Source organism: Pteropus alecto, unplaced genomic scaffold (genome assembly GCF_000325575.1).
Source record: "Pteropus alecto unplaced genomic scaffold, ASM32557v1 scaffold7, whole genome shotgun sequence".
Classification (NCBI taxonomy): domain Eukaryota; kingdom Metazoa; phylum Chordata; class Mammalia; order Chiroptera; family Pteropodidae; genus Pteropus; species Pteropus alecto.
This window is the reverse complement of record NW_006494614.1, coordinates 42,622,308-42,649,070: the sequence shown is the minus strand read 5'-3', so window position 1 is coordinate 42,649,070 and position 26,763 is coordinate 42,622,308. Positions and strand designations below refer to the sequence as shown.

At 38.4% G+C, this 26,763-nt stretch overlaps 2 protein-coding genes across 14 annotated transcripts in view; both read left to right on the top strand.

The window, feature by feature from the left end:
• Positions 1–12,070, top strand: part of NFYA (nuclear transcription factor Y subunit alpha) — a 27,279-nt gene extending 15,209 nt beyond the window's left edge. For 8 of the 11 annotated variants that reach the window (XM_025042545.1, XM_006926573.3, XM_006926574.3 and 5 more), the window contains 5 exons: positions 87–192; positions 1,460–1,626; positions 6,007–6,180; positions 6,647–6,748; positions 9,462–12,070. In XM_025042545.1, the coding sequence (XP_024898313.1) occupies positions 87–192; positions 1,460–1,626; positions 6,007–6,180; positions 6,647–6,748; positions 9,462–9,515 (603 nt within the window). In that variant the 3' untranslated portion in view covers positions 9,516–12,070. The remainder of the gene's footprint in view (positions 1–86; positions 193–1,459; positions 1,627–6,006; positions 6,181–6,646; positions 6,749–9,461) is intronic. The other 3 variants (XM_015600389.2, XM_006926576.3, XM_006926575.3) reach the window with 2 other exon arrangements.
• Positions 12,071–13,055: 985 nt separating this feature from the next.
• The window catches only part of LOC102879477 (adenylate cyclase type 10), a 21,380-nt gene continuing 7,672 nt past the window's right edge, over positions 13,056–26,763 (top strand). For 2 of the 3 annotated variants that reach the window (XM_025042830.1, XM_025042827.1), the window contains exons 1-9: positions 13,056–13,224; positions 14,121–14,225; positions 16,950–16,988; positions 17,695–17,838; positions 22,130–22,335; positions 22,621–22,711; positions 22,805–22,893; positions 23,464–23,655; positions 24,356–24,477. In XM_025042830.1, the coding sequence (XP_024898598.1) occupies positions 13,068–13,224; positions 14,121–14,225; positions 16,950–16,988; positions 17,695–17,838; positions 22,130–22,335; positions 22,621–22,711; positions 22,805–22,893; positions 23,464–23,655; positions 24,356–24,477 (1,145 nt within the window). In that variant the 5' untranslated portion in view covers positions 13,056–13,067. The remainder of the gene's footprint in view (positions 13,225–14,120; positions 14,226–16,949; positions 16,989–17,694; positions 17,839–22,129; positions 22,336–22,620; positions 22,712–22,804; positions 22,894–23,463; positions 23,656–24,355; positions 24,478–26,763) is intronic. The other variant, XM_025042828.1, reaches the window with a different exon arrangement.

The window sequence follows — 26,763 nt, the reverse complement described above, 5'->3', positions numbered from 1 at the left end:
TTTTTTTTAATATATAAAGGACTACATGGTCCTTTTCTTTGTGGTATCTGGAATCTGTTAAATGTGTCATGATTTATTTCCTGCAGACACAGCAGCAGATTGCTGTGCAGGGGCAGCAAGTGGCACAGACTGCTGAAGGGCAGACCATTGTCTATCAGCCAGTTAATGCAGATGGCACCATTCTCCAGCAAGGTAAGTGTGCTCATTCATTTCTGTGGGACTTTGAGGGACACCCTTTTCATCCATTGAGCAAATGACTGCTTCATAAATTTTGTAGTGACCTCAACATGACATAATTTTGAGCACAAAATAAGATTTCTTCTAAGTCTTCATTGATTATTGGTTCCTTGTCACTAATACATGACCAATGTTGATTTCATTAACCAGTAGTTCCTACAGTGGTTAAAAGATCAGTCCTAGGGATTGTATAAACTTTAATTCCTAGGAGATTGGAAATGAGTTACTTTGTTGGGAGAAATAGATCAGAAGTCGAATTGGCATCTGGGATATCATCGCTGTTTAGGGTTTTTTTGTTTTTCTCAGGGCCACTTCATTGTTTATTTCAGAAAGACTTATTGTATGTCTACTATATAGCACTTTGCTAAGAAAAAAAGCGCTTTCTTCTCAAAGGTGTTCTAGTAAGTGAGGCATGCATGTAAACAAATAAATATAGTGTAGAGCCTTAATAGAGATATGTTCCAGAAATAGATGATACATAAAGAAGAAAGAGATAAAATATGGCTTGAGAAGAGAATGTATTTCAGAGAGAGGGAGATGGCTCAAACTGAACTTGAGAACTTTCGGAATGATTCGTCAAGTAGTTAAATCTAAAAGAATATCTCAGTTAGATTCTGTGACTAAAGATTTGACTTGTGATTAAAACTTAGCAATATACAAGATCCAGTGAATACAGTAACAGTGTGCTCTCATATGACTCAGAAGGGGACCTGCATGGGATTGAGCACAACCTCAAGGGTTGATAGTTTGAGGATGTGTAGCGCTTGATTTAATTTTGTTTTAGTCCTGCAACTGGCTGGTTCATTGTCAGTTTAGGATAAAACAGATTATAAGTTATTGAAATCTTCATCCTGAAGCAGGCGTTTCACATGCACAGAAACAGTGGGTATAGCTGTAGTCAGACTGACCCATAGAAGGGGAAGCCTCCAAACTGTCTGACCATCCATTGAAAACTATTATTGTAATGCCCAGGAAAGTATCCATTTCAATGATAGATTTATTCAGAACTGGAACCCAGATAGTTAATAGAATTTCAAAGATTGATTACTTGGTTTTTATATAGTAAAGCAGGCAGAGAATGGGTGAGTGCTTTTTTCTCCCCTTGTTCTGTTTAGTATGTTTTCCCAGGGTGAATGAGCTTGTGCCAGATAGAAGAGGGACTAACTGTGTTCCCTTTCTGTGTACCTGTTTTTTCTTTGTTTTATGTTTTATTTTCTTAAAGTTACAGTCCCTGTTTCAGGCATGATCACCATCCCAGCAGCCAGTTTGGCAGGAGCCCAGATTGTTCAGACAGGAGCCAACACCAATACAACCAGCAGTGGACAAGGGACTGTCACTGTGACACTACCAGTGGCAGGCAATGTGGTCAATTCAGGAGGGATGGTCATGGTAAGAAAATGGATTCTTCAGCTCACTATTTTTATCTGTAATTTAATTTTCTGTTTATCTCTGTCTTTGAAAAATTCTTGAACTTGCAATTTGATGTCTCTCATAAAGCTTATTTATAATGTTGACCTCCTGGGGTTGAGATCGATCCTTAAGACATTTACAGAGATCTACTTTTACAATAAATGTTACAACAAACTGTAAATTCATTCTGAGTACGTAGTATGTACCATTAGTATTCTCAGTGATGGAGATATAACACTGGTTAAACAGATGTAAATGTCTGTTTTTATGTTATCTGGAAGAATTCAAATAATGAAGAGAGTGTTAGACTACTAATCTTTGCGAATTGGAAAATATATTGTCTGTAGTGGATGAAATAAGAAGTAAGCTAAAAATTAGAAAGATTATAATCAAAGAAACCAAATTATGTGTGATATAAATACGTTGGGAAGATAGAGAAGGAGAGTTGTTGGGTTGTGTGTGTGAAATCTATATCCTTATACGTACAAATAGGATGTCAGCACATCTTAAAAATAGTTAGTTTAAAAATTAAGTAGTAGAAGCCTGCACAGAGGTAGAGGAAATCACTAGAAGAAACAGTACAGACATTCAGTTTTGTTACAGTTGGGGAGAGAGTGAGGCACAGGAGACTAACCTCTTGCCTCATAAATGTAGTACTGTGTTGTATTTTTGTTGGTTTAGAAAAATTAGGATTGAATTATATAGTAAGCTAACTATTTAATTAAATTAGTTGAATGACTATAGGCATTTGTAGTAGCACAGTAAATTTGTACCTGTTTTCCTTTTGTACTGTTTTACTGTCTTACGGTTACTGTTCCTGACCATTAGATGGCATCAGACATCCCTAGAAAATGGAGCCGAGAGTTGACAAGAATTTGGACCTGGTTATGTCAGTTCTTAGTGTAATTCCTGGGCCTCCTCTGACATAATCATCTGGAATGTTTGTTTAAAATGCAGACATTTCATGTAAATGTTTCCTAGGAACTGGATTTCACTGAGCACCCTATAAAAGCTACTCTTTTTAACATTCCGAAGAAAATAGATTATCAGGGATCAAGGAACTGTTTCCTGATTAAGATGATAGAGTAGATAAATGCTGTGCTGGCATCCTCTCACGACCACATCATAATTACAACTAAATCACAGAACAACCATCATTGAGAATCACCTGAAGTCTAGCTGAACAGAAGTCCTATAACTAAGGATGTACAGAAGAAGCCTCATAGGGAGTGGTAGGAGGGGTGGAGACACTGAATGGATTGGCCCCACACCTCTGTGTGGTGGTAGGTAATCAGGAGGGGTATCTTGGCTGTGGAGGTGCTCTAGAGGAATGAGGGGTCCCAGTCCCACATCAAGCCCCTCAGCCCGAAGCACCAGTACCAAAAAGACAAGTCCCCACAACTTCTGACTGTGAAAACAAACAGAATTTGTTACTTAGTGAGACAGAGGGTCCCAGGCATTCCTCTTAAAGGAATGCCCTGCACGTTGACTTGCCGACAGACTCACTCGAGCACTGGGGCAGCAACTGGAAAGGTGCCAGGAACATAAGAGGAGGAACCGAATTGTCTGGCTTTGGATTAAGGGCTTGAGGGGCAGCTTTCTCCCAAACAGAAGCACTGTTAGAGAGCATTGTTTCCTTGCTGAGCCCTCCCCACTCCTTGCATACAACTGCCACATCTGAGTTTCCATCAACCTGGCTAACACTGGTTGTGCCCCACCTAGATGATTCCCCAAAACCCTGCCCCACCAACTTGTGGGTCCACCCAAGCCACTTCCAGTGGCTTTTCCATAAAATGGCCTGTCTGTGCTCTTGCTGCAGAATTTCCTGAAGTCTTGCAAAGATTCACAAACCCCAAACAAGTAGCATCTGGCCTTGGCATGCCCCATACCTCTTGCTAAGCAGCCTGAAGCCAGGTACTAGTGGCAGCCAGTCTCGATTTTCAGTTTAACCCCTCCCAGGCATCTCCAAGCAAGCACTGGTGGAAGACATCTGTGTATTGTTTTGTGGCTCTTGCCAGGTGGCGCTGGGCAGGGCACAGGCAGCATCTGAACTTGGCCTGCAGTGGGGCCCCTCCCAAGAGGCTCAGTGGTTACTTTGGGCTGAGCTGGAATGCCACCCGGCCCAGCCACCTCCACAAATGACAGACCCAGCAGACCCAGCTCTGTACCAGAGCTCTGCTAAAGCAAATCCTGCTTTGTAGGGTCAGTCCCTGCACAACAGCTTCCCTACTGTAGTCACTGCCAGTTTTCACAGTCAGCCTGAGGGTCTTTCCTTCCCATTGCCATGCAAACAGCAACCAAGGCTCAACTGCAATGGGAGGGCACACACAACTCATAGAAGGGACACTCATGGCACACCCAGCTCAGGTAACCAGGGAGACTGTGCCACCGGGCCCTATAGGACACTTAACCACATAAGACCACTCTACTGAGACCAGAGATATAGCAGCTCTCACTAATACATAGAAACAAACACAGGGAGGCAACCAAAATGAGGAGAAAGAACAGAAAAAGAAAGAAAATGTAGACAAGCAATCTACTAGATGCAGAGTTCAAAACACTTGTTAAAAGGATGCTCAGTGATTTCAGTAAGAACTTCAACAGAGAGATAAGAAACAACCCATTAGAAATGAGGAAATCAGTAACTGAAATACATTAGAGGGAATCAGCAGTAGATTAGATGAAGCAGAGGATCAAATCAGCGATTTAGAAGATAAGGTAGCAGAAAACATCCAATCAGAACAGCAACAAGGAAAAAAAAGATAATTTAAGGGGCCTCTATTACCAACATTTGCATCATAGGGCACCAGAAGGAGAAGAGAGAAATCAAGGAATTGAAAACCTCTTTGAAGAAGTAATGATGGAAAACATCCCTAATCTGGTAAAGGATATAGACATATAAGCCCAAGAAGTACAGGGAGTCCCAAACAAGATGAACCAAAAAGGCCCACACCAAAATACATCATAATTAAAATGCCAGAGGTTAAATAAAGACAGAATCTTAAAAGCAGTTACCTACAGGGGAGCTCCCATAAGACTGTCAGCTGATTTTCTCCACAGAAACTTTGCAGGCCAGAAGAGACTGGCACAAAATATTCAAAGTGATAGAAAGCAAGGACCTACAACCAAAATTACCTAACAAAGCTATAATTGAGAATTAAAGGACAGATAAAGAGTTTACCTTTAAGAAAAAGCTGAAGTTGTTGATCACCATCAAACCAGTATTATAAGAAATGTTAGAGGGACTTTAAGAAGAAGAAGAAAAAATAAAAATGAAAAAATAATGATAAAATGGCAGCAACTACATATCTGTCAATAATTACTTTATAGGTAAAAGGATTAAATGCTCCAATCAAAAGAAATAGGGTGGCCGAATATATAAGGAAACAATCCTTTTGTATGCTGCCTACAAAAGACTTACTTCAGATCAGAAAACACAGATGAAAGTAAAGGGATAGATATTTCATAAAAACGGAAATGTAAAAAAGAAAACTGTGTAGCAATACTAATGCCAGTCCAAATAGACTTTAAAACAAAAGGTCTAACAAGAGACAAAGAAGGACCCAGTAATCCCACTTCTGGGTATTTATCCAAAGAAATGAGCCCCAAAACACTTCTTTGAAGGGACATGTGCATCCATATGTCATTCCAGCATTATTTACAATAGCTAAGACCTCGAGGCACCTGGGTATCCAATGGTACATGAAAGGATAAAGAAGAGGTGGTACATATACATACAGTGGAATATTATTCATAGAATGGAATGAAATCTTGTCATCTATAACAACATGGATGGACTTAGAGGGTATTGTGCTGATTGGAGTAAGTCAGAGAAAGGCAGATGTCATGATTTCACTTATATGTGCAATCTAGAGAACAGGATAAACAACAGAAACAAACTCAGATGCAGAGAGTATTTTGATGGTTGCTGGATTGGGGGTGAGGAATGAGTGAAGATGAAGGTAATAAAAGGTACAAATTGGTAATTAACAAATAGTCATGGGGATGTAGAGTATAGCATGAGGAAACTAGTGTAATAACTGGTGTCAGGTACGTACTAGATTTATTGGGGTGATCACTTTGGAAATTATATAAATGTCTAATAACTTGTACATCTGAAATCAGTATAATGTATGTCAATTATAATTGAAAAAAATGAAAAAATCTGAGGTGTAAATACTGATAAATATTTAACAGTTAAGTAAAGGTATCATAGTTAAATTAAAAAGAATAGGTGCTGTATAGTATCTAAATTATACCTCAATAAAGGTGATTTTTTTTTTTTTTTTAAAGAAAACTGTTTCCTATGTCCGTATGTCATGTTACTATTTTAAAAACTCTAGTTTTCTCTTCACACAGATGGTGCCTGGTGCCGGATCTGTGCCTGCTATCCAAAGAATCCCTCTACCTGGGGCAGAGATGCTTGAAGAAGAGCCTCTCTATGTGAATGCCAAACAGTACCACCGCATACTTAAGAGGAGGCAAGCCCGGGCCAAACTAGAGGCAGAAGGGAAAATTCCAAAGGAAAGAAGGGTATGTCTATATTTGGGAAGGATACAGGAAGAGAATACCTTCTACTTTTGGAATTACCTTTTATATGGTTTGTTCCTTGGGCACCTTCCAAACAATTGAGGGCAGGTGAAAGCTGTTGTCTTTTGTGCAAGTTAGTACAAAAACAAAAGTATAACAATGACTTAAATAAGATCTTTTTTCTTACATAAAAGAAGTCCAGGGCAGGTAGCGCATTTCCACAGTAGTCAAACTCATTCTCCTCCTATCTTATTCTTCTAATATTCTTAAGTGTGCTATTTATAGTCCAAGTAGGCTGCTTGGGCTCCAGCCTAGGAGCAAAGGGAACAAAAAGGCACCTCTCTTTTAAGGAAGCTTTCGGGGAATTCCATACATCTCAGCCAGAATTTAATTACATGGCCACACTTACCTGCAAATAAGGATAGGAATGGTTTTATTTCTTTTGTTTTAGAAATACCTTTTGTTTTAGAAATACCTGCATGAATCTCGGCACCGTCATGCCATGGCACGGAAGCGTGGTGAAGGTGGACGATTTTTTTCCCCAAAGGAAAAGGATAGTCCTCATATGCAGGTAAGAAGACTTAATACTTCTCATTCTTTTTATTGCCTTGTTTTTCTTGGGTAGAAAGAAGCCTTTGCAGTGTCCTCTAATTATTTTCACATTAGGGACTGATGACATTTTTAAAATTGAATGCAACATTGTGTCTCTTATATTCCCTTTCATCTTAAAAACACTAAAGGTCTTTAATCCAGTGACCTTTTTCCCCCTGATCTTTGTCAGTTATTAAATCCTTCTTGAAATTCTCACTTTTCTTGATTTTCAGAAGACAGCAGCAAACACTTAACTGCTATGTGCCAGCCAATATGTTCAGCACTTTCATAAGCATTTTTTTTTTTTTTCACTGAATCTTTACAAGCCCTATGAGGTAAGAATGTTTCCATTTGATAGCTGAATCTGAGATTTAGAGAGGTTAAGCAGTTTGCCTAAGGTAAACTACCTAATAAAATGGTACAACTGAAATTCAAAGCCAGGCAGTATAATTCCAGGACTTTGTAACTACTATATTATACTGGTTTTTACATCTGATTCTGTGATTTTATCTTACTGACATTTCTGAGTCAATCGTCAAAGTAGAACTCATTTTTTTTTTTTTAATACCTAAACCAGTCAGTCACTCATCTCAACAAGTGACATTTATCCACACAGTTACTAAAGCTAGAATTGTCCAATTTTTGAAGAAGTCCTCTTGGTTTACCTCTAAAATATATCTGAATCAGTTAACTTTTTTCCTTTCCACCTGCTCTCAGCCTGGTCTAATCCTCTTTTGTTTTGATTAATATAACAGCTGCCTGCTCGTCCCCCTTCTACCACTCTGTGCTCCTCTCCATTATCCACATCTTAGTGTGATCTTTTTAAAATGTATATAATATCACGTCATTGTCTTGTTTAAACCCCTTCCACTCCCGCCCTTTCCTTTTTTGGCACTTAGACTAAAATCCAAAGTGCTTACCGTAGACAGTAAAGTCCTGCATGATCTAGCTCCTGCCTGCCTCTGGCTTCATTTCCTCCTATTCCTTGGTCTGTATGCTCTTTCTATACTGTTCATTGGTCTGTCTCCTGCCATTAGGACCTTTATCTTTAAAATAGCCAATCTGTAAAGCTTTTCACTCCCAACCTCATGGATACCGCCTTATCTTTTAGGTTTGGTTTAAATCCAAATGTCTATCCCTAGCCCACTCTATTTAGAGTAGATCTTTTTTACCCCATTATTTCCCATCTTCCTTTTCTTTAGCGTGTAATAATAGTTTAATTGTTTTATGTAATTGTGCAGTGGTTGTCTCCTTCACTAGACTATCAGCTGTGTAGAGGGTAGAGGACTGTTTTGCTCTTAGCTAATGCCCTGTCCAGAACAAGCTCTCAGTAAATGTTTGTCGAATTAATGGAGTCCCCTCATTTACTGATAGATACTTCATTCTGTGTGATCATCACATTCCACCTGTACTATTGTCAAATCGTCTTTATAAGATAGTGCTTTTTTAATCATTTCAGGCTCTTGTTCAAGGATACGTGCTGGTTCCTCATTTTTTACTGTGTCAGATCTCAAACTACTTCTGTACTACACCTAAGCAACTTTGTCTCATCACCCTTCTCAACAGTCAAACTAGAATTCCCCAGTGTCCCCATATATGAGCACTGACTCCTTCTATGCTATTAGTTTCTACCTGTAGTCTGACAGTCCCTTTTTTCTCATTTCTCATACATGTAGGATATAGATATAGAATGCCAGCTATGGTCATTGTGCCAGGAATTCCTAATTATGTGTGCTAACAGTATGACCTTGGTAAAGCTACTTAGCCTCTTTTAGCCTCATTGTCTTCACCTATAAAGTGGGTGCTGTTTGATACTTCACAAGAATGTTGTGGGGATTTCATGCAGTAAGCCATATTAGGCACCTACTTAGCTTAATGCGTGATATACCTAATGCATGGTGAGAGCTCAGTAAACTCTGGTTATTGTTCTCATTCATTAATCAAGACCCAGCTCTGGACCTACACCTTCAGAAATCTTTCAACTTTTCCTTGACTCATGAGGCTTCAAAGCCTTGTTGTGAGAGAACTAAAGGCAGTTATTGTGGAGTATTGAAAAAGCTTCCACAGACTGATCCTTGTCTTAAGGTTTTAAGTGAGAACTAGCAGGCAGAGTTTAGTGGAAAGAAAATTAAATGGGATCCAAGAGATTTGGGAGTTAGCCCTTGCTTGCTAGACTCCTGAATAACTTTTTGACTAGTTCAAATCAATTTATCCACCCAGGCATCAGGTTTATCTTCAAAGTGACTGCATTTAAGTAAATAAATTTCAGTGTCCTTTCTATTCCAATGTCAGTTAGTTCTGCTAAGTGCTTAGTATGAAAAAATAATGACACAAAAATACAGCATGACATGGTTTCTCTGGGTCTTTTTCTTAGTCACCTCTAAGGACCCTTAAACTTTAAGGGTAAAGCATAACACAGGTACTTGGGAAAGAGATACACCATCAACTCTAGAGTGTTTGATAATAGAGTGCCAGGCCAGATTTTTAACCCTTTTAAATCCTTTTAGGTTTATTGTCTCTTATTTCCTAATGGAGCTGCATTTTAATCCATGTATGCAGACTCCAATGCATTACAGGCCTTTGGTTTACTTGGCAAAGTTGTATCTATTCTCTTGGTGATATAGTGAGAGCCACAAGTTTCCTGTTGCTTTTGCAAAGAATTGTAATCATTATTATACTTTCTTTGTCTCTAGGATCCAAACCAAGCAGATGAAGAAGCAATGACACAGATCATCCGAGTGTCCTAACCCCAGGCCATGTGATGGAGCTGAGCAAGATCGTGTTCCTCGCCACTGTTTCTCACTGTTCTAGGAAATTGATCAGATCTTCCAGTGGGACACTGATGAACACATTCTGCCCTTTTCTACAGGACAGAAACCTACTTAGTTTTAACAAGTGGCTCAGTATAATTGCAGTGGTATCTGGCAAATTGAAGTTGCAAACCTTTGTCTCACCCTTTCAGTCAGGACCTATTTTAGACTATTGATGACATTGACATTTCATGGATTAGGATGATGCAAGGGACCCATGCCAGCCCTGCGGTACCACACATAGCACTTATGTTGACTGGTGAAGCCAGCCAGCCATCTCAGCAGGGAAGAACAACCTTCTCAACCTAAACTGCAATCAGGGAAGCTGCAGCCCACTCCTTCCCATGGAATCTAAACATCATCCATCCCTCTAATGAGGGATCTCAGGCTGACTAAGTGAATGGACAGTTTGTATTCAGAGATGACTTCCAGGCAAGGAAGTTCCATCTCCTGATATGGAAACAATAAATTCTCTGAGATGCATTCATCTAATCTGTGGTAATAAGAATCTGTCTGCCCAGATGATAGGTTGGTATTTTTGGACTCCAACCAAGAAAAATCTAATTCTGGAGATAGAATGATAAAAGACTAAAGCACTAAAAATATAAATTGCTGAATTTTTTAGCTTTGACAAGTTGTCTGCTTGTCCATCTGTTCACAGGTCATCTGGACCATAGTTCTTACTATGGCTCTTTTTAAGACAATTTAGAAGGTATTGGACCTTGAAACTGCCTTTCCTAAGTAGAGAAGAAAACAGTACAACGATTTCTCTGCTGAAGTTCCAAGGACATTTGTAATAACTCTTAAACAGAGAGCCAAACTAGAGATTTTCAATCATAGGCTTGGTGTGACAGCATTTGGGAAATAGAAGGGTTTGTGTGTGTTTAAGCCTACAAGAAGAGAGAGAGTAGTGTGTACCCATGTGTTGTCATATAGCATGATTCTCCAGTGGATGGATGCCTAGGATGGATCATTAAGATGAAGAGACTAATTTACATTTACAGTAACCTTTTAACAAGCATGGAAAGGGAGAAGTCTGAGATTTGGTCCTTGAGAATTTCTGGAAAGCACTGTTCAGTCAAGCTGTCCTGGACATACTCCAGATTACCCACTAGAGCTTGAGGTGGATTCTGGCTTCACTCCTGCAGCGCTTTGTGTGAACATTTTCATTCTTCCCATGGCTGTTGACTTTTTGGTGCCAGTTTCCATTTGTTTCCCACTTTTCCCCATGGGCCTTGTGCACAAAGGTTTTCACATTCTGGAGATAAACTGCAGACTGGAAATAAAGATGCCTGCGGTATGAGATTCCTGCAGTGTCAGGAACTAGGCCATAGTTCCTAGAATGGATTGTGCCTCAGAAATCTATTTTCTTTCTACATGTTAAACCCTGGGAGAAGTAAGATGATATTTCGGAAGAGTTGCTGCCTTCTCTGGAAACAAAGAAGGAAAACTTAATTCTTTTGAAGAACATCTGGGTTTGACTTAAATACCAAGAGTAAAGATTGGCTCTTTTTAAATAATTGTATTAAGAGGGAAAAGATATAAAACCCTCTGAAGAAAACACCACAAAGGGAAATCATTGTAATGGTAGAAATAGATAGAGGTACAAAGCTATGCAAAGGAAGCAGGAAGTGAGGTATCTTCCTCGTTCTGGAATCCAATCATCTGTCCTGGCTTCCAATTATCGAGAGAGGCTAATGATGCTTTGGTAGGTTCACTAGAAACTTCTGGCTCTTTACATGAGTTTCAGATATTAATTTTATTCAGTAAGCCCCAAGTTTTTCAGATGATAGGTTACTAAAAACAATGAGGAGTTTATATCCCTTGGTTTATTTAGGAGTCTTTAAGATGCAGAGTTCAGAAAGAAATTCCTCAGACCTAATTTTTAGTACTTAAGCCAACAGCAGTTCTAAAATACTATTTATTTGTGTAAGTTTGTACATAGTAATACCAACCTCATATTGTTGCAGAATTTATTTTTTCCTGAATTTGAGTTTTGAGATGACATACGTCAGTTGTCATTTTGTTACTGCATTTCAACTAACTCATGGCCCTTGATTATGGTTATTTTAGCACACCATAATAACCCACAAAGTGGGTTGAGGTTTGGATTTTTTTGTTGTTACTAAAAGTTCTTTTATTCATTTGTCCTTGTGACTAGTGATGACTTCATAGATGCAGAAAGTGAGTGAATGAATAATTGGTTTAATGCAGTTATTTCAATTCTTGTGTTTTGTTGGTTTTTTTTGGCAGGATAATTGTAAATATATATTTTAATTACACTGGTACATTGAATATGTCAGTGTCTATACCACTGGACCAACAGCATTTTCTGGCTTTTGGGTGCCTGATAATAATGTCTTGATTTTCCTTTGGGACTCAACTACATAGAAGGTTTTCCCCCCATCAACAGTAGGGGGAGTACAGGTGATTGATCATTGATGTCATTGCAATTGTTATTTTTTAAAATAAATTTTTAAAAATACTAAGAAGTGATTTGTATTTGGAGGAGTCTACATTTCCTGGGTTCTAAATTGTGTTTACAATGTTGAAATTGTGACTTCTGTGGACAATGTCAAACTTGTAGTGTCCAGGCCTCTTAATCATTTATTAATCTCTCTTCCTTCCCTTTTGGCCCTTCCAACCTACTGAGGAGATACTTTCTTTTACCTGAAAATATTTGGTCTTACTACTGGAAGTGCTAACCAAAATGCAAAGAAGTAATTTCCACAAGTAAAATTAGCTTACCCAAAGGGCATTGATTAAGTGTTCTATGTAGAACTATAGATAATGAAGATAGAAGTTTTAGATTATTTTTGCAGAAAAAGTACTTTTCTGATTAAGAATCCACAACGTGCTCATTTTGTTACTGCTTTGTGATCTCCATGAATCTGAGTAACAAACTAGCAACCTAAAGTGTGCCATTATACAAACCTTGGAACCAGGAGTTGAGAGAAAAACAGCCTGGGGAGCCCTCCAATGAGAGACCCAATAGACTTGCCCTGGCAGACGACAGAAATAGAAGAAACTCGCCCTAACCACTGAAACCGACTGACAGTGAAATAGCCTTATTAGTCCAATAGTGTTAAATTTCAAAACCATGCCGGGTTTGCCTTAGATGCCAATGGAACTTGTCCCATTACCCAAGTTTCTACTCGGGTGATATAAAGACCGCACTATTGATAATTAATCCTAGGTCTGTTTTAAATTTGAAGTAGCCCCACTATCACATTTCAGGATTTAAAAAACGTCAACTTTCCTAGTTTGACCGCTTGGCACTTCCCTGCCCCGCCTCCCCGCCAGGAAGCCAGAGCAAGAGCCAAGGAGGTCAGAAGCAGGTGGGCGGGGCCACGCAGCCTTCGCTTAACACTGCCGTAAGGAAGCCCATCCTGATTGGTTTGTGGGAGGGCCTCGCCAGGGCCGTCGGTGCAGATTGGCTGTTAAATGGAAGGACTCTTTCCGGTAGTTTAGCAGGCAACCGCCGCCGCAATGGCGACCGGCGAGCGGGTGGGGGCGCCGCTTTTGTGGTCTGTGGAGGCTCGATTGGCGGCGCTGCTTCCCGACCTGCTGGTCTTCAGAAAGCCCCGGGGATTGGAACCCGAGCTTGCCACGGCCCAGGGCGTCCTCCTCGGCGTGCACGTGACGGGTGAGGGCGAGGGGAGGTGCGTCGCTCGCCCGGCTTGCCAAAGGGGCGGCCGTTGGTCCTCAGCTCCTAGAGGCTGCGGCGCTTACAGTCTGGCCCCCCCCGGGCGGGCTAAGGTGCTGTTTAACTCCAAGCCGCTGCTTCCGCAGGAAAACTTTGAGGGTTGTTTTCAGAACAGGAGGACGCCTTTAAGAATGATCTGGCTTAGCCATTGAGTTCTCTTCAAAAACAGTGAAATTGAGACTCAAAAAGGGGAAAAAACTTTTCCGAGGCCACACAGCAGGCTTTGAGTCCAAGGTTCTCCCAGTCCCGAACATTTTTCGATAAGCCTATTTCCTCATGCAGTTATTGTATTCGCTCGATTAATTCATTCTTCGGGTCCACAAGTGTGGTCTAGGAGTTAGCGAACTAGCAGGTAGTTTGAGAGTCGTTCATTTAACAAATATTTGTGGAGTGTATGTGTTAATAGATATGAAGATGCATGATAACATGGTGTCTTCCCTCAAGGGGCTCAAAGTAAGAGTTCTCCATAAAGCATTAATCCTTTCTGCTTGTCAGTAGTTTCTGTATTCCTCACATGGGAGAAGTTCTATAGTTCCCTCCCGCCAAGGAGCCTTAGAGGATGGTGGGAAAGGAGTCACTGGCTTCAGATGAAAAGGGGCTTGTGGGTGAATCTTCATCATCTGCGGCTCATGGAAACATGGAGAGGGTGGTCCTCTGGATTCCCTGAGGTAGCAGCAACTAGCCTGGCCCTGAGTACTTTCTTAGTAACACCATGTTAAGGGATAAGGGAGTACTCCAAGAAATCTGCTTCTTTTACACTGGTCTGATGCATGGAGGGAATAGGGCCTAAAAATTTAGGATTTGCAGCTAACAGTAATTTCTGCCTTGTTGGTCAGGGTTTACAGCATTAATGGACTGGTTCAGCCTGACCGGCAAGTCGGAACATGACGTGGACAAACTGGCCCACATCTTCAGTTATTACATTAGTGACATCGTGGAGCGTGAGTGACCATTGTAGGGGAGCAAGGAGGTGTGGTGCTGGGTTCCTGGGAGTTTTAACAGAAGGGGGCCTGGGGTACTTTAAAAGGGATACTAAAGGGTCAGTCTTTTAGTGTTACTCAACTTCAGGTTGCCACTGACAAGCTAGATCTTTGTATCTGCCATTGTACCCAATTTTACATCCTATTGACTAAATGTTCAGAAAGAGGAAAAAGCTAATTTTAACGTCACATCTGTATTTTATTTCAAAATAAAGTATTCCTCAGGTTGTCTCTTCTAACGTAATGTGCCTCGTGTGTATATCAAATATAATTTACAAAACACCTTCCTATTCTAGTATTGCATCCTATAAGGTAGGAATGAGTTTTTTCTTTATTGTCTGCCATGAATTAAGCTTGTAGATATTTGCCTAAAAAGAATGAAAGAAAAAATAAAACCTTATTTGTGCAGTGAACACATTTTGAGTACCTGTTCTGTGACATATACTGTAATAGGTGCAGAGGGTGGGAAAACCGACCCAAGTATCTTTCAGTCTAGTTAGGCCTAACCAACAGAAATTACTCTGATCCTACATCCTTTAGTACTTGTATAATATTCTCTTTCTTTACTAACAGTGCCCCATATGGTTATGTCCATCATTCTGAGATATACCAGAATACTTACTTTGTGGGATCTCCTTTAGAAATGTGATTTTTTTTGACTCATCCTTTACCCCTGAGGAACAAGTATAAAATGTCTTTCAATTTTTCTCATCAAGTTTAAATGAAAGGGGGAGATAGGAATTATGTATTATATGAGAATCATAACATCAGGAACTGCTGGGTAATGGAAATGTATTGGAAAATAAGATATAATACCTGCCCTTGTGGAGCTATTTTAGTGGGAGAGACAGATAATAAGTAAACAAGATCATTATAGATTATACATTCTACAAAGGAAATAAATAGGGTGTAGCTGTAAAAAAATAATTGTAGAGTGAGAGAGTTTCTGTTTTAGGGTAATCATAGGAGGCTCCTCTGAGAAGGTGACAGTTAAACTCAGACATAAATGATGAGAGGGAAGGGCCAAGAGTAAAGCATTTCAGATGGAAGACTGCCCAGTACAAATGTTCTGAGATAGGAGAAAGCTTGGCAGGTTCTGTCAACTGAGAAGGCCAGAGTGGCTAAAGCAGAGCTAGCGGGGGAAGAGTGGTTTGAGGTTAGATTGGAGATCATCAAACTCTGTAGGCCTTAGTAAGGAGTTTGGATTATATATGTTTGTACAAAGGGAAACTGGAAATTTCTAAGCAAGGTAATGATGTTATCTGATTTACATTTTTTGGAAGCTCATTTTAGCTACTTCTTGGAGGTTGGATTATAGGGAGCTAGTGGAGGGTAGGTAGTAAGAATGGAAGCTAAAAGAGGTAATTGGAGCAGCTGTAGAGAGATGATAGAGATTTGGTCTAGGTTAGTGGTTCTTAATCTTGGCAACACATTACATAACCAGTTGTGGAGATTTTAAAAATTCCTGATGTCTAGCATTTACCCTAGACCAATTAAATCAGAATATCTTGAGGTAGGCCCAGGAATAGGGATTTTTAAAATTCTCAAAAGCCATTCCATTGTTCAGTCAAGGTTAAAAATGTTGGTCTAAAGATATCACAGTGGAGCTGTATGGAGATGGATTGATTTGAAATATATTTTTCAGGTTCAACAGGATTTCAGTGGGGAGCGGAGAGGAAAGGGATTCTCATATTTTTGGATTTCATAACTGAAATGATGGTGGCATCACTTAATGAAATGGGAAAGTCTGGGGTTTGAAAAGAAAATCAGGAGTTCTGTTTTGAATACATTGAGTCTGAGATTCCAGTAAGTTATTCAAATAAAGAAATCAGAATGTGCATTGATGGGGAGAGTATAAATAAAAGGAAAGAGCCTAATAATGAGAGTATAAATAAAAGGAAAGAATAATGAGCTGCAGGAGAGGATTATGATTAGGGAGAAAAGACCTACAAAAGAGACCGTGAGACAGCCCGTGAGGTAGGATATTGTGGTATTCCTGAAACCAAAGAGAAAGTTGTGTCTCTAGAAGAAGAGGGTGATAGCAAACTGGGTTGAAAATGAAAGATACCAAATACAGGGAGGTCAGAAAATACTAAATTTAGCAAGATGATGATCTTGATAATTTTAATGAAGTACAGAGATCGAAGTCAGTTTGGAGTAAGCTGAGAAGAGAGAATGGCAGAGAAAAAATTTGATTGAATAGGATATCAGAAGAAAATTGTATGTCGTCTTTGAGAATTTTTTTTTTTTCCCGGAAATATAGCAGAAAAAGCCCTAATAACTACAGAAGAAGGTAAAGTCAAGAACAGAAGGGTTAATTTTGGTGTGTTTTGTTTTCGTATTTTAAAATATTGATAGGAATGATCCAGTAGAAAGAAGATAAGGGAAGGAGTGAAGTTCTTGAGAGAGTAAGCAGGGCTAGGATCCAGAGCACAAATAGGGGAGTGGCGTTGAAGAGAACAGGAGGACTTCCATTTTAGAGAAGACGAGTATAAGTACAGACAAATTTGAGGAGAAGCTAGGAAGAAAGAAGAAGGGGCCTGAACCTTGGAGTGCACAAATAGACCAGAAAAGATATGAGGAAAAACTCAGTAGGACATTCTTTAGATCATATATGATTCTGCCATGATCTGATATACTTCTGATTTTGACTTATCTTCTTCTCTCTCCCTTACTCAATTTCAGATGTGCTCTGCTTTGGAGGGGATATCCTAAATATCACAGGTATTTATCAGTTTTTCTGAATATTTAAAGGACTAAGTGAAGAAGACTGTATTTAGGTGGAATTTGGCATATCTGTTTATATATGTGCTGGGCCTGGGGAAGCAAAGATGTAGAAGATACAATTTCTACCTCAAACAATCTCCCAGTCTAATGGAAACACTTTGCCCGTATTAAGCTCAGATAGTCTTTACATTTCATTTAGATTGAATGACAGAAAAACACATGCCTATAAAGCATCCGTGAGAAAACCAATGAGAAACTTGGTCATTAGTAGCGGAAGCTAAATGTAAGATACGGAGGAGTCAAAAGTCTATCTGGAGAAATCTTAGGATCGTTAGCAAGCTTTTTTGCCACAGAGTTGGCCTATCTTTTTATTTAAATTAAACCAGCCATAAAATTAAATTTAAACATCAACATTTCGTGAACCTCTTTGCTAGTAACCTCCTCTTCTTTTAGTATACTGGTGGAGGGAAGATTACCAAAACTGTCCTTAAACCTTAGGAAAATTTCAGCTTCTACTTAGTCATGTTTTTATATGCTCAATGGTTTTGAGGATGTAAAACAATATTTTCACCTAGTATAATGTATAGGGCCAAGAAACCTTGCCTGACAGCTTGCATGATATCTTCTGCATTTGGGGAGGCTTTGTTCTGGCCAGGTGAGTCCAGATATTTAACCTCTGTCAGCCTATCTTTTGTCTCTGCAGGGAATGTGCTCCTGGCACTCTGGACAGTGGAACAGAATCAGCTGAGTGACATCATTACTCTGGTGGCAAAATGCAGTCTGGAGATACAGGAGAAATTTGGGGTCTACCATACCAGAGAAGGCCAGGACCTGCAGCTAAAGATAGGTAGTATCTACTAAAAGAGATCTAATTAGAAAAACAAACAAAAGAACCCAGCCACTATGAAATATTCAAATGATAAATGATAAATTGGGAAAAAAACAATTTGCAACTCATGTAAACAAAGGGTGAATTTTTCTAATATAGATAGAGAGAACACAGAATTTTCTTTAAAAGAACACATAGAAATCAAGAAAAGGCTAAGAGAAAAATGAGTAAAAGATATGAATAAATAGTACATAGACAAAGAAATACATCTCTTTTAACATGTGAAAAGATAGTTAACTTCACAATATGAAAAATACCAGTTGAAAGTACATTGAGATCATTTCTCATCTATAGATACCCAAAAATTTAGATGCTGAACATATTGTTGTTGAGGCTGTGAAGAGTAACCCTTTCTCATATATTGCTGATGGGAATCAACAGTGATACAAGTTTACGGAGGGTAATTCAGTAATCTCTATTAGGATTACAAATGCATTATTCTTCAGCCCAACCGTCCTACTCGTGAACATTTATCTTATAAGTATACCTAAGCATATATGAAATGTCACATGTACAAGATTATTGATTGAAATATGGTTTGTAATAAAAGATTGATAACAATCCATCTATAGGAGACTGGTTAAATAAATAGTAATATGTCTACTCAGATTCTCTGCAACTTTTAAAAATTATGTTTTGATATAGTAATATCTCCAGAATATAGCTGAGAAAAAGTAAGGTGCAAAGTACTGTGTTTAGTGTACTACCTTTCATATAAGGAGAGAACATAAGACTTTTTCTTATTTGTTTATATTCATGTAAAGATATATAAGAAACTAATAAAACTTACCTACTGGAGGAAAATAGTATAGATGGGTATATAGGTGGATCAAGACTTTTTAATGTATATATTTTTTATATAGTTTGGTTTTGAACTATGTTATTGTCTTATATAATCTAAAATACAGTAAAAATTATAAAGCTGCACAAAGAGTCAGTATTGGAGAGGAAGCTCTATACACAAAGTTCCTTCACAGGACTTTAGAAACCTTAAAGGGTCTCTGAGTTAAGGGCAAAAGTTGTCTGCCACTTTTCCTATTTATATTTTAAGGAGCAGTAGTGAAAAATCATTTTTGTCTTATATAGCACCTCTCCTGTCCTATAATTCTTTTTTATTCTTTTGTTTAGTGTCTTATTGGGGGATAATCCATAATTAATACTGAATGTAGGCATATTTATACTTTTGAGATCATTACCTCAATCAAGATAATGAACATGTCTGTCACTCACAAAAGGTTCCTTGTGCCTATGTATAAACCCTCCCTCACACCACTCCTCACTTCATCCCCAAGAAACCACTGATCTCATTTCTAGTATTAAAGATTATTTTACATTTCTAAAGAAAGTTATGTAAGTGGAATAATACAGTATATACTTTTTGGCTACTTTAATTCAGCATAATTATTTTGGGGTTCATGTTGTAGCATATATCAATAGTTTATTCCTTTTTGTTGCTAAGTAGTAGTCTGTTTTATGGATATACCACAATTTGTTTATCCATTCACTTTTGATAGACAATTGAGTTGTCAGTTTTTGGCTATTAGAAATAAAGCCATTATGAACATCTGTGTACAGGTCTTTGTATGGACATATGCATTCATTTTTCTTTGGTAAATACCTAGAAGTGGAAGGTCTGGATCATATGGTAGATATATGTTTACCTTTTTAAGAAATTGCTAATCTTTTTTCCAAAGTGGTGGTACCATTTTATATTCACACTAGCAATGTATGAGAGTTCTAGTTTCTTTATGTCCTTCTTAATACTTACTATTGTCTGAAGAACTTTAACATTTCTCTTAGTATGGGTTTGCTGGAGATGTGTTTGTCCAGTTTTTTTATGTCTGAAAACAAATCTTTATTTTACCTCTGTTTTTGAAAGGTATTTTCATTGGGTATAGAATTCTCAGTTGCAAGGGATTTTTTTCTCTTAACATTAAAGCTGTTGTTCTGTTTTCTGCCTTGCAATGTTTCCAACAAGAAATCTGATTTAAGCTTGTTTCTTTGTATCCAATGTGTCTTTTTTTCTTCTGGCTGCCTTTAAGATTTTTCTTTATTAGTGGTTTTAGACAATCTGATTATGATGTGCCTTGGTATAGTTTTCTTCAGTTTTGTGTGTGTATGTGTGCGGTTAGGGCTCATTGAGCTTTTAAATATAGGTTTTTAGTTATCAAATTTAAAAAATGTTCTGCCATTATTTCTTCAAATAATTTTTGTTGTTGTTTTGTTGTTGAAGTTTGCTTTTATCTCTTTTTTTGGCATTTATTTTATTGTTAGTTTCAAGTATACAGAACATTGGTTAGACATTTATATAGTTTATGAAATGATCCCCCCGATTATTGTATCACCCCTCTGGCTTACATATAGCTATTACATTACTGCAGACTACATTCCCTATGCCATGCTTCTCATCCCTGTGACTATCTATCATCTTCTAATTTGTACTTCTTTAACCTTTCAACCCTGTCTCCCAGCCCCCTAGTCTTCAAATAATTTTTTCTGTTTCCCTCTTCCTCTGCCCAATCACACACATTAGGGTGATTGAAACTGCCCCACGCATCACTAGTGCTGTCCTCATTGTTTTCTTTTTTCTCCCTGCCTTTCATCTTGGATAGTGTCTTTGATATGTTTTCAAGTTTACAGACCTTTTCTTTTGCAATGTCTAATTTGTCTTTGATTCTGTTTAGTGTATTTTTCATATCAAGCCTTGTGGGTTATTTTCCTTAGAACTTTGACTTGGGTCTTTTTTTAAATCTTCCTTGTCTGTACTTGTTTAGGTTCTCTAGAGTCTTGAATATATAGAATGTAGTTATAACTCTTGTAATATCCTTGTCTACTAATTTTATCATTTGTGTTATCCTGAGTTGGGTTTGATTGATTGATTTTGATCCTCATCGTAGGTCACATTTTCCTTTTTCTTTGCATACCTGGTAACTTCTGATAGGTTCCAGACATCGTGAATTTTACCTTGTTGGGTGCTGATTTTTTAAATATAATATTCTTGAGCTTCATTCTGGGGTATGGTTAGCTTGATTCTCTCAGTTTTTGCTTTTAAACTTTGTTGGATGGGACCAGAGCTGTGTTTAGTCTAGGGCTAGTTTTACCCCATTCCTTCTGATTACTGTACCTAATGTCCTGTGAATTATTAAGTTTGACACTCTGGCTAGTAGGAACAGAACCTATTCCCAGCCCTGTGTGATATTGGGGATTGTTCTTTCTAATCTTTTCAAGTGGTTCTTTCTCTGGCATTTGGTGGGTTCCTCACATTAATGCACTTATCTGTGACCAATGAAAAACTTGAGGTGGGGACCGTGTACAGATTGCTAGAGTTCTCTCTGTACACTTTTCTCCAGTACTCACAGTCTATGAACTCTACCCACCTTGGCTTCCTCAGACTCCTAGCTCTGTCTTCTCAGGAGTCCTCTGGGTTATACCTAGGTTTCCACTCCCTGAGATGTGTCTGGGAAGCTCTCCAGACAGTAAGCTGGAGTATCAGGCATTCACCTTGTTTGTTTCCCATTTCTTAGGCATCATTGTCCTCCATTACCTGACATCCCAATATCTTGAAAATTGTTTCATGTATTTTTCACAGTTTATTAGTTATTCCAAGCTTTGTGGTAAATTCACTGCCTGATTTCCATCTTGGCCAGAAGCATATGTCTCTGCCATTCCCTTAAAACTATTTTCTCCTTATTTTTAGTTTAAATTGGGTGAATTAGCTATGGGTAGGCCTCTCTTGGTTATAGTCACTTTTCCCCTGACAAGCAAACTATTTTTTCAGCTATATTTGTAGTAGGAAATCCTGTAGGGCAAGAAAAACTGGAAGTGGAATAAAAGTGTATGGCAAAGCCCATGTCTGGTTTCATATGATTGCATATGAAGAGGAATGCAATGGTGTGGTCACTGTGACAGCAGTTTCTGAGCATAACCATTAGGTCTCTGTCAGCAGATTCTAGATGTCCATTAGAAGAACAATTTAGAGACAAGACTCTTAGAAGCTTAGGATCTCTTGTTTCTTCATCCATACAACCCAAGCTTGTTTGAATGTCTATCTCAAGGTATGTTTGAGACAGAAGGAAATCTGGGGCAAGGTATTATTTTTCAAGGTACACTCACCTAATACTTCTACAACTGTGGGCAATAACAAGATTTGCATGATGCATAGAGCAATGTAAGGATTCCAGACCCTTCCTTTTGCATAGTTTTCCAATTGAGTTTAGCTGTTCACCACTTTTCTCCTTTTTCTGGATAGGTCTGTCTGCAGGTCGGATTTCCCAGGTTGTTGTTGGAGATGAGCAGCGGCAGTACCTCTTAGTGTTTGGGCGGGATGTAGATGATGTCCAGTTAGCTCAGCGTTTAGCACAAGCAAATGAGATTGTCTTGTCCTGGAACTGCTGGAAGCTCTGTGAGCAGTACATGTTTGAAGTGGAAATCATGAAGGAGGATGAAGCTGTGAAGGTAGGAGGCTGGCCCTATCTATTGCACATTTTAAAGAGGCCTACTACACCGGGAGTGCTCTGGTGGTGGTCACATACTGCCTAACCAAACCAACAACCATTGGAACTCTATTTTGGAGGGTGGTGGGGGATATTCTCCCAGAAAGATAGATGAGGCAGAACAATAAGGCTGGAAATATAATGATAAATAAGGGAGATGGCATCCTTTGCCCCTTTGTTAAGGAACCAAAGGTAATCTAGTTGGTGGATAGGCACAGAATTGAGTCATTTTTTTTTTTTTTTATAGTTAAGAGATATGCGGATCATTGACCCATTTGATTTTGATGAGCATTTTGACAAGTGCCTCAATTATCTGCCACATTACAGAACAAGTGCTGGTAAGTTACTTTGTCCTTTCTACCCAAGCCCCAAATTTTAAAGATTAATTTTCCACATGGCTGGAGACATTTTGTTTATTTTCCTTTTCTCAGACACTTTAAGAACTGCCCTGGAGCTGGATCCAGACTCTGCACTTGAGCAAACCCTGCGGAAGCACATAATGAAAAACCTTTTGAAGAAGGTTATTTCCTAGTTCTGGAGTCATTATGTAGACTGTGCATGTGTTTATGTAAACGTGTACATTTATATGTGACAGTCTTTCCATATTGATCCAGTTAGTCTCTTGCCCCTCATTGTAATACCAGCAGATTTCCCCATCTGCACCAATTACTGTGATGGCATGTCTTATCACTAGTTAGATTTCTCATTTCTGGAAAGTAAAAGCTGTATTTGTTTTCAGTTTGTCCCTCAAGAAACTAATACACTGTATAGCAGGGTATAGAGTAAGTATATCCTTGGTAAATATGTGTTGACTGATTATATATACATAAATATATGTGAGTACCTTAAAAAGTGCTATAATGACTAATGGAATTAGAAATATCAAACTAACTCTTAGAAAATATAATATCCTGGCAAGTGTCATCAGCAAATTAAGTTTAAAGTCAAAATAGTTTTTATTCCAAGTGTACTGGGTTTTTGTCTGACACCCTTATTTTCTCATACTCATTATGGAATATGGAATTAAAATTCCTAAACATGGTACTGAGAGTTGAAGATACGGGCAAGGTAACTCACTGTGTCTTTGTAGATTGACGAAGGCCAACCTATGGAGTATATATCTGAATCTCGTACTGTGACTATGGTTTTGGTCAACCTAGAGTTCCACAAGACAGCATGGATGTTGCATTTCTGTCATCTTATCCAGGAGGCTGCATTATACATCTCTACAGTCATAGAGAAAGGGGGTGGCCAGCTGATCCAGATTTTTATGTTTGAAAAAGTAAGTACAAAGGCACTTTGACTCATTAGCCTTTAAGGTGAGTGAGGAATAATAGTCTTGTATGACTATTATATTATATGAGAGTTTACCTCTCATATAATATAAGCACAGATTCCCTGCTACTTATTTTGTAACAAGCTGTTTTATATTAAAATTTCAACTAATAATAGTTAAGAAATGGGATGTTCTAATTAATTTAATTGTCAGGGGAATTGAGGGTTACTCTGTATCCTTTTTGATTCAATTCTTGTTGAAAAATCCTTGTGAAAGCATAAAAATGTTTTTCTGGCTCTATTAGTAACGTAAATGTAATCAAATCTTATTCAGACAGTTGAAGAGCTTGAAAGAGAGCAGTACCATAATACTTGGCATTATAGATGAAGAAAATGTGGCCACATAGACTTAGCTCAAGGTATACACTAGAGATTGAAGTTTTGAAGAGTTCTTGCATTAATTTTTCTTACATTTTACATTTTAGTTCTTTGAATAGTTAGTTAAATCAAGATTTTATTTCTCTATTAAATCTCCATATTGATGTCGCTCAGAGTGTTCATTTTATGAATCTTGTAGAATCCTACATTCCTAACAGAAGACCAGTAAGGAAAGGGTCTGGCTTCATTCAGGGAAGCGGGTTCAGTTAAGGCAAGCCATATTCTTTCCCAAGACAGACTTTCTTTTCTTTCTTTGTCATCTATTCCAGAGCTGCATGTTCCTCTGTGTTTTTGGCCTTCCTGGAGAAAAGAAGCCAGACGAGTGTGCATATGCCCTGGAGAGCTCCTTCAGCATCTTCAGCTTCTGCTGGGAGAATCTTGCTGAGATCAAGTGAGGAGGAAGATGGGGCAGAGAGGAGCTTCTCAGGCCCCAGGGGGCTCTTAGGCAGGGTAGGAGGTAATTACAAGTAGCGGAGTTTAAGGGCATCCAGAATCTGCCTAAAGGAAAGGGAACATACTAAGGGTAGTCAGAAAACAAGATCTGTTAAGCAATCACTAGTTACAGAACAATGTACTAGATACCAAGAGTAAATGAAGACGAGTGTCTACACAATGGGGTAGGAGAAGGGGAGGAACACATAGCAAGATTCAAGAGCACTACAAAAGAACAAGCAAATGTGTAAATCAATATAATATAAATCATATATCTGTATGTGGAGAAAATGTAGAACAAAGGCTGCCTGTCTACAGGGAGCAGAAGTGTAGGGCAGTTACCTAGATAGGAAGGGACCACAGCTGGTTAATTCTCTCCTTTTGGCTTTTGCTCTTGATCTTTCACAGTCCCACTGGTTTTTCTGGAATTCACATTGATAAGATCACCCTCACACTCCCACATTCTTTAAAAGCCTAGTCTTAATGAAAGTATAGAAAATTCCATTTCCCCACTAGTTTCACTATAACAAGGTTGATTGGAATTTTTCAAATGACTTTTTTTCCCACTAGAAAAAAATGGATTTGAAAAACAGTTATTTCTAATATTGAGTCAAAGATTTGTTTTCTTGCTATACTTATTCAAGATGAATAAAATTATATCACACATTTTTATACAGTACTTTAACATTTATGGAATACTTTAATATATGATACCAGTGTGAAAATTTTTATCCCTCTTTTACACATGAGGAAACTAAACTTAAACTCTGCTACTTGTAAGGCCACTTGTAGCATATAGCAGAGCTGGTAATGAAACCTAGATCTTCTGTCCTCAAAATCTGTGTCATTTTCATTATTCCACAGCTGCCTCTTATAAAACACAAATATACCCCAAAAGGATAACATATATTACTAATGTGATATAATAATAGATGTGCACTCATAGAATGTTAGTACTGAAAAGGAATTTAGATTATCTGATCTAACTCCTTATTCTACAGATAAAGAGATGCTACAGTTGCTTCATTTAGATACGCAGATGCTTAGCCCAAGACAGACATACGTTGGCACTTCTTTCAGTCTTGGTGGGATCTGCAGATACTCCTACAGCCTACTTTCTGATCTTATCTCCAATATAGATGTGCTGGGCCATCCTTCCAGTACTAGTCTATTCTGCTCATAAATTCTGCATTGACCTGTGGCCTTCAAGAATCTTGCCCTTGACTCTTACTCCTTAATGAGATAATCATTTCTTTGGCTTTTAAAAGAAATCTTACAATGCTCTTAAGGATGCCTTTTATGACTCTTATGCCTCTTGGTTATTTTAGTCTTATTTAGTTTAGAATATAGTAGATATGTAGAGCTAGATAGGATCTTAGAGTTCATCAAATCTGACCTCTTTAATTTAAGGAAAATAAGATCTAGAGGTTATGTTGGTAAACCAAATACCTTGACAATGCCAGAGCCTAAAAGCTAGTTTCAAGGTCAGTGTTTTTTTCCTTGAAGATAATTACTAGTTCAATAATTTTCCAAAGTATGTTTGGTAGAACATCAATCCCTTAATAACTCATAAAAAAAGAGTTTCATGGCCAATATGTTTCAGAAGTGATGCAAACTTATTTTTCCTTCTTGGAGGTTCACAATAGACATTAGCATCAAAAGTTCTAAGTAGTCTTACGATAAAGAAATTTGTTATATTTTGTTTTACTCAATATGCCCCAAATTTACTTGATCACCAAACACTTTTCTCCAGAAAGACCTTTCAACATCAAGAAGAATCAATGTTCTGAGGAGCATATTTTGGGAAGTGCCGTGCTAACCAGATGCTGAAGCTTGCCTTCTTCACCATAACTCAAGTACAGAGACATGGTCTCACAAGTGCCTGTGTCGCATTGGTAGCAAATACTATAGCTCATGCCGCTGCATCCGATCAGCCTCTTCCAGACCCAAACCACATCTGATGTCTCCTTTTTCAGTGACCCTCTTCACCTTGAATCATCTTCAAAATTCTTTCTCACCTAAGAAATACCTTCAATTTTCAACTCATTTACAGAAGAAAGGTGATTTCTTTGTGTCCAGTGACTGCTCAGGTTTTTTCTCTAGGATATTTCTGAGACCCAGGGAGCACAATCTCAGAAACTCATAGTTTCTCAGCACCAGAAATATTCGGTTTTTTCTCTAGGATATTTCTGAGACCCAGGGAGTGCAATCTCAGAAACTCATAGTTTTTCAGCACCAGAAATAT